This window comes from Pelophylax lessonae (genome assembly GCF_965119305.1).
Source record: "Pelophylax lessonae genome assembly, chromosome: 3".
In the NCBI taxonomy this organism is placed as follows: Eukaryota; Metazoa; Chordata; class Amphibia; order Anura; family Ranidae; genus Pelophylax; species Pelophylax lessonae.
Window position 1 is genome coordinate 278,930,068 of NC_138770.1, and position 12,183 is coordinate 278,942,250.

At 39.9% G+C, this 12,183-nt stretch overlaps 1 protein-coding gene across 6 annotated transcripts in view; it reads right to left on the reverse strand.

Annotated features, from left to right (window-relative positions):
* The window catches only part of PEX5L (peroxisomal biogenesis factor 5 like), a 396,344-nt gene that overhangs the window by 145,596 nt on the left and 238,565 nt on the right, over window positions 1-12,183 (reverse strand). For 4 of the 6 annotated variants that reach the window (XM_082252037.1, XM_082252035.1, XM_082252034.1 and 1 more), the window contains 2 exons: window positions 4,173-4,284; window positions 3,706-3,774 (listed from right to left, as the gene is read on the reverse strand). In XM_082252037.1, the coding sequence (XP_082108163.1) occupies window positions 3,706-3,774; window positions 4,173-4,284 (181 nt within the window). The remainder of the gene's footprint in view (window positions 1-3,705; window positions 3,775-4,172; window positions 4,285-12,183) is intronic. The other 2 variants (XM_082252036.1, XM_082252038.1) reach the window with 1 other exon arrangement.

The window sequence follows — 12,183 nt, forward strand, 5'->3', positions numbered from 1 at the left end:
TGGTGGTAAGTTTTGAAAAGAACTGCTGGTGGGTAATGCTGGTGGGTACAGCTGGCTGGTACTGCTGTGGGTACTGCTGGCTCAGGCTGGTACTGCTTGCTTGTACTGTGCTGTGGGTACTGCTGGCTGGTACTGCTGGCTCAGGCTGGCACTGCTGTGGGTATTGCTGATTCAGGCTGGTACTGTGCTGTAGGTACTGCCTTGGGTACTGCTGGTTCAGGCTGGTACTGTGCTGTGGGTACTGCTGGCTGGTACTGCTAGCTCAGGCTGGTATTGCTGTGGGTACTGCTGGCTGGTATTGCTGTGGGTACTGCTGGCTGGTATTGTGCTGTAAGTACTGCTGTGGGTACTACTGGCTCTGGCTGTTACTGCTGTGGGTACTACTAGCTCTGGCTGGTACTGCTGTGGGTACTGCTGGTTCTGCTGTGTGTACTGCTGGCTGTGGCTGGTACTGCTGTGGGTACTGCTGGCTCTGGCTTATACTGCTGTGGGTACTGCTGGCTCTGGCTTGTACTGCTGGCTCTGGCTGGTACTGCTGTGAGTACTGCTGGCTCTGGCTGGTACTGCTGTGAGTACTGCTGGCTCTGGCTGGTACTGCTGGCTCTGGCTGGTACTGCTGTGTGTGCTGCTGGCAGGAAATACTGGCTAGCAGCAGGAGGAAGAGCCGATGTTTCCTGTATTGGTCACAGGCGAAGTGCATTTGAGATCACTCCGCCTGTGACTGTCAGAACGGAGCAGGAACAATACAGGAAGCATTGGCTCCTTTCTGACAGATCAGCTGAGAGATACAGACTCAGCTGCACGGGGGGCCGGACCAAATGACTTTGAGGGCCGCATACGGCCCCCGGGACGTAGGTTCCCCACCCCTGCCCTAAGGGTTCTGAGCTGGGTTGTTCGACGCCTCTCCTCGCCTCCCATCATTAGAATAAACTATGTTAAACCTTTACATGCCTGATGTAAATGCACTCTTGTACAAAGCTTATAACTATTATATGAACACTGTCAAGTTCACTACTGGAAAAAGTTCTACCTTGTTGTTGTTATTTTCTTATATCACACTATGTTTGATGTGATTTTCTGTTTTTCATTTGTATTTGAAACCAGATAAAAATTATTGATTGAAAAAAAAGAACATAACACTTTATGATAATGCTGATATTCTTTGCCTTCCTGGTGTTTCTGAATGCTGAAATTACTTAACAGGTCATTTAGATTAGCTAGATTTACACTGATTTGTGTGCATGTAGTGTGCATGGTAATAGGTGTGAAATGACCCATGTTTTTTTTAAGCTTTTCTACTTTTTGATAGCTTGGAGCCTAAATATGCGAATACAACATCGATCTATTCTTCAAACAGTTTAATAGATGTATCTGTTCCACTAAAATATTTTGTCTTCTTGGTGTTGTTCAGTCCATATTGTTTTGCTGCGATGGCCATGGCTTTGGTATGAGTTTGATTATTTTATAAATGAAGTGACAATAATTCAACTTTGTCCTGGAGATTACGTTGCCATGACTCACTAATTGTCATGTGCATTATTGACGCCATGCCCAGAATGAACCAAAAAGGGAAATAAAAACATCCCTGCTTGACCACAGTGTTTATCTAATGCCATCTGTCAGGATAATGTTAATTGTGAAGAGAAATCCTGGTAAAACATTTTCAAAATTATGACTAAATTCTGGGAAAGACCATCGTAGCTAAATATTTTCCATAGGGATTCTCTGTGGATGCTAATGGTATATACCATTCTTTACTTTGGGTGTGCTTCAGTTTAAAAAAAATATGGTTAGAACAGGATTTGCCTAATCTCCTAATCTAAACTCCTTTCAAATTTGATCATCTAGTAGTGTATGATCATCTACAGTAGTTTCAAGTATATTATTTTGCTCAGCACTTTAAAATATTGCAAATTAATGCCCCACAAACTATTGCAGCCTGAAAGATTACCTCCCTTGGCAGCTCAATTATCAGTTAATTTTCTAGTGCCGTTTTACTCTCCAAAATTTCCCTGAAGATAAGTTTCAGTAATTGTGGTATGAGGTTATAAGATACATCACCTCTACAAAAAATAAAAAATAAATGCACATTTTTTTTTTTTTTTTGCTGGTAAAAAGTATGCATTTAGTAATTTTTTTGTAATGGATCTGTAAAGCATTGCACTCATGATCAGCTGAGCTTTAATGCCACGGTCCTGCAGTCTGTCTGTGTATCTGTCTGACCATACCGATATGGCCACACATTTACACTGTGTCAGGAAGAACCAATGATCTACCACAGCTCTCAACAGCACCATGGTTGTTCATTGAGAACTGCAAGCTGACAGACACAAAGGCTGTTGGACCTTGTCGTTTTCCGATTCACAACACTGCGAATGGATGACCTGGGCAGGATGTTGGAGAAGATCCCCCCCACCCGCTAGCTGTTAGAACAGGGGATCGGGGGTCAGTGTATCTGTAACTTGTTACATGTTACATGTTACACCCTGCATATGGGTGTAACATGCAACATGTTACAAAAAGTGAACTTGTCCTTTAAATCAAACACATCCTCTTGTATAGGATATACTTTATGTAAAAAGACACTTGCAGTCCACTGTACTGAATGAAGATGAGAGACTATTACTCTGTCACCCTGATATTTATATATATATTGAGAAAGAGATTAGAAAGATTAAATATAGAATAAATTAACTGAGTTAACACATCACATCATTTAAAAAAAACTATTAAAAGCTACAAAACGGTAAACCTGCTATAAGTACAGGTTTAAAATAGGCCAATTATGTTTTAAAGCTCGCAGACACTTACAAGCAAGGTTACAGATACTGTTTTGCAAAATGAAAAAACACCTTGACTTACTGTAAAAAAGTAATTGCCTTTTCTAAACCTGCACTTATATAGTACAATAATAACAGCTTTACATTTTTCTCATTTTTAGAGCTTTAAATAAAAGTGATGTCATTTTATTTCATTGGCTATATTCTATAACACATTCCCTAATCACCTATCTCGCAGTAATTGTATTGTCTCTATTACCTCTGCCTTCAACATGTCTGCTCCGTTATTTCTATTTCTGCTGCATTTAACTCTTCATTTTCTTAACTGCATCTTTTACCTTTTCTATGGCTAGAGGTTCTTTTTCAAGTGGTTGTATTTGTGAATTTCTACTGTGACTGCTAAGACTGCACTATTCAATATGGTCTAGAAATGCTCTGCCAATCTTCTCAGCTTTGCTAGCTAAGTTTTCCTCTTTATCCTTCACAACACCATCACTGAAACCTCCTTTCAATGTCTTGATTATTCTGTACAATGCATACTGCCTACTACAGAAAATTTGAAGTGGGAAAGCAAATAAATAAATAAATAAGGGACTTGCTTAAAAACTGGAGGAAAGAAAAGAGAAGGTTTTGCTTGTAGGTTGTATCTTTCTAATGCAAGGTAGAAAATCAGAAAATGAAACTAACTATAGTTTAAGTCTATATAGGAAACTCTGTTCATTTTCTTTCCTTTAATTTTAACCCATAACACCCAAACATCATTTAAAATGTGTATCTCTAGGCAAAACCATTTTTCTAGGTTTGGATGAAGGTAGACCCTCTGGTAAGTTTTTATTGCTGTCTGTGTCCCAATGTGGAGACTCGTCCCTCTATTTGTCGTGGTGACCATTGTCGCCTCAAATGAAAGTGAGGGGAAAAACCAAACTTTTAGAGTTGTCCCCAGAATAAGAGGTAACGGGACATCTTCTAATGTGGACACCAGTTCCAGGAACAACTGCCAAAAGAGATTCGGGAGATTTCCCGTCATTTCTCATTGTGTCTCTTGGACAGAAAAAGAAGGGAAAATTCCCCAATGGTACCCAGATAGCAGAAAATATTTTGTTGGAGCTTTTAAACCTTATTCAAAACTATAAAAAAGATTAAAATGGCTATATGTACACTTTAATTTTGCCCCTTTCCCCATATACAATAAACTGGGATTTTTCTATATTTTGTAGCTTCTCAATGAATTGTTCTCCCACTGGAAAAAAAAACATTTTTTCTTTAACAATCAAAATACTGATAGCGTAGGAGACGCATTTTCCTTCTTAAAGTACATGTAGACATTGTGTGAAGGCTGCTAAAAGAGATGATTCTATTTTGCAGACAGACTTGATTGCAGTATACAATTACCTGCTGTATTTGAAGTTACTGGCCTGGCCTTTGCTTCTGATTTGGTTTCACAGAGAAAGTCATCTATAGATGGGCTGAGAAGAGGCCTGCTTTCTTGTTGCTCATTCACAAGCTGGAAATTGAAAATAAAAAAATAATGAAAAAAGCCATCAGAGTAATCGGTTTAAAAAAATACATGGTGATCAAGCTTGACTGCAGAAAAGCCAAGTCTGTTTTCTGCAAATGCTTGAGACTTTGGTATTATTTAACCAAAACAGCCACTGGGGTTAATTTAGTAAAGGCAAATAGACTGTGCCCTTTGCCAGTGTAGTTGCACTCTGCAAGTACAGTTGTTCAAGAGCTTAGTAAATGAAGGGAAGCTCTGCCGATCTCCATTATCCAATCGTGTGCAAGCATAAATGCATTTTTTTATTTTACGTAGTAGTTGAGGTTGAATAAAGACAATAGTCCATCCAGTTCAACCTGTAACTTTCTACCTGATTGTTTTCTGACAGCCAGAGCCTCTGTCAGAATACAATATCCTGGCTGGGGTTTTTTCTCCATTTATCCTTTGTGTGGACGGAGCCCATTGGCTAGATTAACAAACTAACCGTCTATGGCCAGCTTTATTTTTGGGAACTAACACTTTGACTTGAAGACCAATTAATCAGATAATGCATTAGTTTTCACAGCCAAGCTAGCTTTAGTAGGGACATAAAGGTCAAGGTATAGTTAGACTTATTGTGGGGGCTACATAACAGTAAGTATTATTACTTAACCCTTAAAGATTTTAGTGTTAAGTTAAAGGTTGGAATGATATTTTTAAGGGCTATGTACTATGGTATGTAAAATACTAAGGGTTAATTGTAAGGCTTAGCTTACAGGGTAAATTAAAATGTTGTAGGGAAGGTGGAGTGTTATTCTTAGAGGGTAGTTTACATGTAAAGGCTAGGGGGATGTAGACTCTAAGGTTTAAGGTCCCAATGAATTTTGAGGATATGTGATGTTACAAACAAACCTTACAGGTTGCATAGGCCACACCAGCCTGGGGGTGGGAATGTGTCTCTCTTTAATTTTGTAATGGTAATCTACAATTGCAGTACTGAAAAAAAATTACAATTAAATACAGTACTTTTTGAATTTTAAACTGCATATTTATTAAAGAGTGTGCAAAAAGAAAAGTATTAAATGTAAAAATGATTTAGGAAGTAGAAACTGTCATATGATTGTTGTTAGTTTAATCAAGCCATACTTATAAATAATAAAACAAATCTTGTGTAACGGAAACATAGTTCTGTTGTCTGATGCAACACATTGTGCTGTAGCTTTAGTTTTCTAGCATGCTTAATAAGGATGGTTCTTGGAATATTATTTGCAACAAATGTTTCTTCCTGTGCACTTTCTCATTAAATAAATTAGTTCCATTGTGTCACTGTTTACTACCTGATATTAATTTCTTACTGCCTACATTAGTAGGACTATAATACTTCATAAAAAAAAAACTACAAACATTATCATACTAGGTGCTGCTCATGAGTAATTTGTGATACAAATCAACCAACATGATAATTATCATGTTTTTATTACTACAATAACAGTTTTACAAGCAATATCATTGCATGGTGATTTTTCACAGCTCCTGAATTAAGAGCAAAGTTGCCACTTCATGTAGGTTGTGCCTACTTGTACTTTGTAGGATTAAAAACATTTGTAGATGGTGTAGCTATCAGCATTGTCATTGCTAATTCACAAGCCTGTAGCATGTCAATCAGCACCTTAATTGGCAAACATTGTCCCGTTCACTGCTTAGTGAATTGATAGCTCTGCCTCTGTTGCTAAAACCATCCTAGTGTAGGCTGCAGCAGTGTTTCTTAATCTTTTTTCAGTCAAGGCACCTTTTAAAAAATTCTAGACAGTCTTGAGGCACCCCATTCTAAAATGTAAAAACGAATCTAATAGCTTTACATAATGCAGCGACATCTATACAAGTAGGACACCCAACGTTAGAGGTGATTTATTCTTCCAAAGCAAATACACTTTTGCACACTGATACTGACTAGTATTCCAAAGTTTCTCTTCTCCCTCAATTTCTTTCCATCACTCAGCTAATGTCACCCTAATGCTGATGGAAAGGGGCAGGGGATTGTCAAACAAGCATGCTATACAGGCGACTGACATCCTCTGTATCAACTGATTATGCTGGCAGCTAGAAGGTTGTAATGGTGCACAATGAAAACCTGGGGCTTTGTGTAACTATAAGGCAGGCTTTACCCACACACTGGCTTGTATACAAATTTTTGGCAATTTTTGGGCATTTGGGCAAGGAACCCCTGAAGACATCTCAAGGCACTTCGAAAAAGGCAGGCTGCAGTATCTGCAAGTGGGAGCATGTGAGGAGTATGTGAGACGCATTTGGCTCAGTCAGGGACAGTTAAGGGAGGCCTGTGCATCACATTGTATCTGGATTTTGGTGTTTGTTTGCACTTTCATAAGGGAGCCTGTAGTAATAGTTTAACTTATTTAACTGTTTCCAGACCAAGGACGTCATATGACATCCTGGAATTTGAGTGGAGATATCTGAATGATGCCTTCAGCTACAGTCATCATTCAGATATCCTCTTTAACATCCAGCCATTCCCTGCACAATCATAACAATCATAATGGCAGTTCAGCCACTGGATCGTTCTAACAGGCGGTGGGAGGGGACGTCCTCCCTCCTCCCGCTGCCCTCCCGTGCTTCCACTGGCTCACCCGTTGGATCGGCGAGCCAAATAAAGGAACCTGCTAGCAGCAGACATTCACCATAGAGAACACAGAGGACCACATGGTCCCTAGCAGTCTCTATGACTTTTGGAGGCCCGGGTGTGATGTTATGATGTCCCGTCTGGCCTGGCAGTTGTATTTACTGCCGTGGCCTTGGCTGCAAAGACCGTTTTTTTACATTCCTTGTAATAAGAATAAAAGTGATAAAAAAAAATGTAATGGGAAAGTGTAAAAATATAAAAATAAAATAAACAATTAATTTTTTTTTTAAAGTGCCCCCCTCCCTGTGTGCTTGCATGCAAAATCGAACGCAAACGTACTTCTTGCCCAAGGAAGGAAACGCCGTTCGAACCACACATGTGAGGTATCACTGTGAACGTTTAGAGAGAGAGCAACAATTCTAGCCCAAAACCTCCTCTGTGAGATTTTTAAGTACCGAAGTTTGCCGCCATTCCACGAGTGTGCCCAATTTTAAAGCATGAAATGTTAGGTATCTATTTATTTGGCATAACATCATCTTTCACAGTATACAAAATTGGGCTAACTTTAGTGTTTTGTTTTTTTTTAATTTGTGAAGCTGTCCCCCCCCCCCCAAAAAAAAAAAACGCGTTTGAAAAATGGCTGTGCAAATACGGTGTGACATAAAAAGTTGCAATGACCACCATTTTTTCCCCTAGGGTCTCTGCTAAAAAAACAAATGTAATGTTTGGGGGTTCTGAGTAATTTTCTAGCAAATAAATGATGATTTTTACATGTAGGACAGTCTGGAAGTCTTACTGGGTATGCAATTTCCTTATTTTTTAACCTTTGCCTATGTTTCTGTTTAAGCTGGTGCCATGACTGCTGCCTGAGGTTTCCTGTTTCAGAATGGCTCATTTCTCTTGCAGCGTCCTATGGAGCCACTCTTCAAGTACCAGAGCTCTATCTCCCTGCATTGTGTGGATCTATAGAAACACAGACCCATAGCCTAGAATAGCTCCTCCCTTCTCCAAGGTAACAATCTGACTCCAGACTGTACTGTCCACTGTTAACTCTTTCCTGTAAAGAATGGAAATTCAGGGAAGCAACACTAGGAGAGCAGGAGCCAGCAGCACTAAAAGTTGTAAACTGCTAGTGCTGGAGTAAGAATATTAACTAATAGTTTGCTGGGAATTTTTTTTTTTCAATTATGCTCAATGTGTTAGGCTAAAAAACACAGAGGATTTAATACTACTTTAGGGAAACTGTATACAATGACGCATGATGCATAATATAGATTTTGGCTTTACATACACTTTAATCATTGATGATTTACAAGACTCATGTAAAAGTAAAAAATGATCATATGTTTTCTTATTACAGGTTGCTTTTAAAGCTGATGCCACTTTATAAACAAGACATCCAGGTTGTATCTAAACAACGATTTACATCATCAAGACATTTGTCAGGGTTGATGGGTAATGGGGGTTACAGGGATAGCTATTAGTTGGTCAGTAGAAGAAACACTGTGGCGATGGCAAGATATAGTGTTGTTTCTCTCTAGCAATGTCAAAGAAATCCACTGCAGATCAATATATGTCATTAAAGAGAAGAGAGGGAATGGAAAACAAAGGTATCACTGACATAGGAAACAAAAAAGGCTTCAAAACGCAGAAATGTTATCTGTTAAAAGAAAACTCTAGTTTAAACTAATATCATGTAAATAACTTGTAAGTAGGTTGAAATGCTGGTTAGTAAGACAGCTGCTACCCCAGCTGGAGGTTAACCTGTTTCCCACACTTTCTACAGAGCTCTGCCTCTTTCCTGATAATAAAAGGGGTGAGGGCTCTGCCCAGTCAGACAGTCTGCATGGGTGAGAAGATACAGACAAGACACACCACAGAGCTGCTGCGGCTGCAGCTACCAGAGAGAGCCTTCCACATGTAGGGGAATTGCTGGGACCTGTAGTCTTCCCTGAAGAACACCGGCTGTGGTGATCTGCCACTGTGCACATTCTTGTCTGTGCAGGTATGATGGGGCATGAGCCTGAGTTAGGGATTAGTTTAGGGAAAATGCTATGCACTTTGTTTTGGAACTGTTATACTAAGAGTTTCTAGTAAACCTTTGTCCTAATCTGGTCTGAAGTTACATAAAGAGGTGCATGTTGGAAATGGCTTAGGGAAGAACAGGGCTAATTATTAGCGCTCATGGTTTTCACGCTAGGGCCTCGCACTGTCATTTGGAGATAGGTGGCAGAGTCAAGCTGAACTGGTGGAATGGGACATTGCTCTGTGGTGTCCCCTTTAAAATGTCACATCCTGAGCAGGTGTATGTATTGTGAGACTGGGAGACACCTGTATGACAATGTCAAGTCATAATACAGAGACACCGGGGTGTACGGTTTCCTTCTAAGTCAGGGTGCTGCCATAATGTTGATGCCACAGGCCCCGCCTTGTCTTGGGCATTAGTGGGCGCATACACCAGAGAGAGGAGAAAAGTGATAGAGGAAAAAAGTCCCCTTTTGCACTGGGCAAGTCGGCCTTACCCACAAACATGTAAAAAGGAGGTAAACCACTAGTGTTAGCTCCACTGCCAATACTGATCAAGAATGATCATACCAAGTGGTCTGTAAAATGGAAGTAAATGGGTAAGCAGACTGGCAGATTGTGAGATCAGCAATCTACAGCTAGCACTTGATTTTTTTGTAAAAGGCTGACCTGGTTCACCGTGAATATGGGTTTTTAAGAAAACTGATTAAACTCTCAGTAAACTTTAAAGTTTGTGTAAACCCCTAACAATGAACTTTTCCTATTTTCTGCCTTTTGGTCTGTTAAATATACTACTGAAAGCATTTGATTTAATTTGTGTTTCAAAAAATCTACTGTTCCTGAAATGTCATGAGCTGATATCTTTTTATGCCCTCTGCCTATGCTGCACTCTTATCAGTTACATTGTGTCAGCAGAACATCTCCCCCTTTGTTATGGAAAAGAGGAGAGGGGGAGCTGTTCTGTATTCTTGTTCTAGGGTGACAGTGTTGCTCCTCTATATATGCATCTATATATACAGTAAGTGGGTAAGCATTGTCAGCCTAGAACAGGAACTATATTATGGCAGCATCACTAGGTAAAAATAAAGGAAAAAAAAACGCAATATATTATTTAGCTATAGCAGGTGACCATCTCATGCCTGTGTGTGGCCCTTGGGTTATCTAGCTGACAGCTGGGAGGAGCAGTCTGTTGGGCAAGTTAGAAAACCTATCTTGATTACTATTGTTCCTTGGGTAATAAATTGGCAACAGCTCCCCCTTCTTGCTTCATCAACCGTCCCCTTTTCACTAGGGCCCCTTTCACATGGGCTTTGCGATCAAGTCTGCCTGTCAGTTTTTCAGGTGGACCTGATCGGATGCTCCATGCATCCCTATGGGGCAGAGGATGTCAACAGTGACATCTCCACTGACACCCGCTCCTCTCCAATCCATTCCTGTCCGTGAAATCCAGACGGATGGAAACCCTATTTTCCATCCATCTGGAGGATCGGATCGGAATGGATGAAAACGGAGAGGCGATTTGTTTTCATCCGATCCCTCATAGAGGAGAGCGGGGATCTGACAGGTCTGTCTCTGCAAAGTTAGCGGACATGTCATCCGCCTGCTCAGCGGGGATCAGCGGATCGATCCCTGCTGAGCAAAACGGAGTACGCCGGGCAGAAAGCCTGTGCGGAAGGGGCTTAAGTTGAACAGTAAAGCTGGCCATACATGGAGCAAATTGTCATTGGCTCCTTATCAACTATCTGAAATTCATTCGAAGGGTAGTCCCTCCCAGTCAGCATGCTTCAATCGAAAAGTCAATCAGTTGCAGCTGCTGTTTGGGTAGTTTGTCAGCTGGAGGCAGCAGATTTGTCAATCTGTGCTATTTAGCATGGATGGAGGAACCTTTGAAATATTATAGTACAGCCTGCAGACTGACCAAGAAATATCTCTCTCTGCAGCCACTGTCACATTTAAAATTGGTGTAGCTACAAGGCCACATCATTCAATCACAGGGATCTGTGAAAGAATAAACTACAGGTCCTGTCTACCACTGTGCCAGACAGACTTGTAGTTCTTAATGGACTATAAGTGCACTGATCAACGCACTCATGGTCCACTGACACTTCCTGCAGCTTTCTAACTGAAAGCCTGTATGGCCAAATGGGCAGAAAGCTGGAATATATGTCTGCAGGAGCCTGATATTGCACCCGCAATCCACTGACCGCGGGTACAATGCTTTGCAGGCTCTTGCTGGAAAATATTATGAATGCACATTTTTTTCCTGCAAAATATGTGCATTTATTATTTTTCCCTAGAAGTGAACTTTATTTATAATAATAATAATAATAATTATTATTATCATTAGGAATTTAAGCTCTATGGAGCAGGGCCCTCTGATTCCTCCTGTATTGAATTGTACTGTAACTGTATTGTCTTCCCCACACTGTAAAGCGCTGCGCAAACTGTTGGCGCTATATAAATCCTGTATAATAATAAATAATAATATTTTATAGCATCAACAGTTTACACAGTGCTTTAAAAAAAAAAAGAGAGACAACACAGTTAATTCAATTCATGACAAGGGTTAGGGGGGCCTGTTTGTGAGAGCTTGCAATCTAAATCTAATCTCTGCTTAGTAAAAAAAAACTATAGGGGATAAAAGAAAGATTTATTAATGGATTATACAGTATATCTTGCATTCTGTACATATTTAGCAACAAGTATAAAAAAATAACTTATTTTGCTATGTATTATACATCACAATGACTAAATGTAAAAGGTTATACTGAAACACCTTTTAGAATTAAAATCACTGGCCCTGCACATTTGCTTTTTTTTCTGAGCGAACATGAATGAACAGCATGATTTTTAAAAGACTCGGCTCTAAGCCCTTGGAGGAGAATGTCTGTGTGGGTGTAAAGGTCTAGTTCATTAAATGTTGTCACTTATCATGCAGCTTATGCTCACAGTAATCTTGCCACAATTTAATAGTTCACCACTCTTTTGGCAACAAAAATGTATCTATAACTCTTTAGAAATGCCTAGGTGAAAATAGTTGGATTCAATTACTTAGTTATCTACCTTGGAGTGATACCAAATACTGCATAACAATGAGTATCTATGCATGCAAACAATTAAAGCAAAAACCAAAAATGTATTATATTGCAGCCTGCCAATCATTAGATGCGGTGGCTGCATTTTCTTTTCATTGTCTTTTTTACTCTGTTTTTACCTGGTGATCTGACCAATAACACACCTTCTGTATTAGTGAGACGCAACTC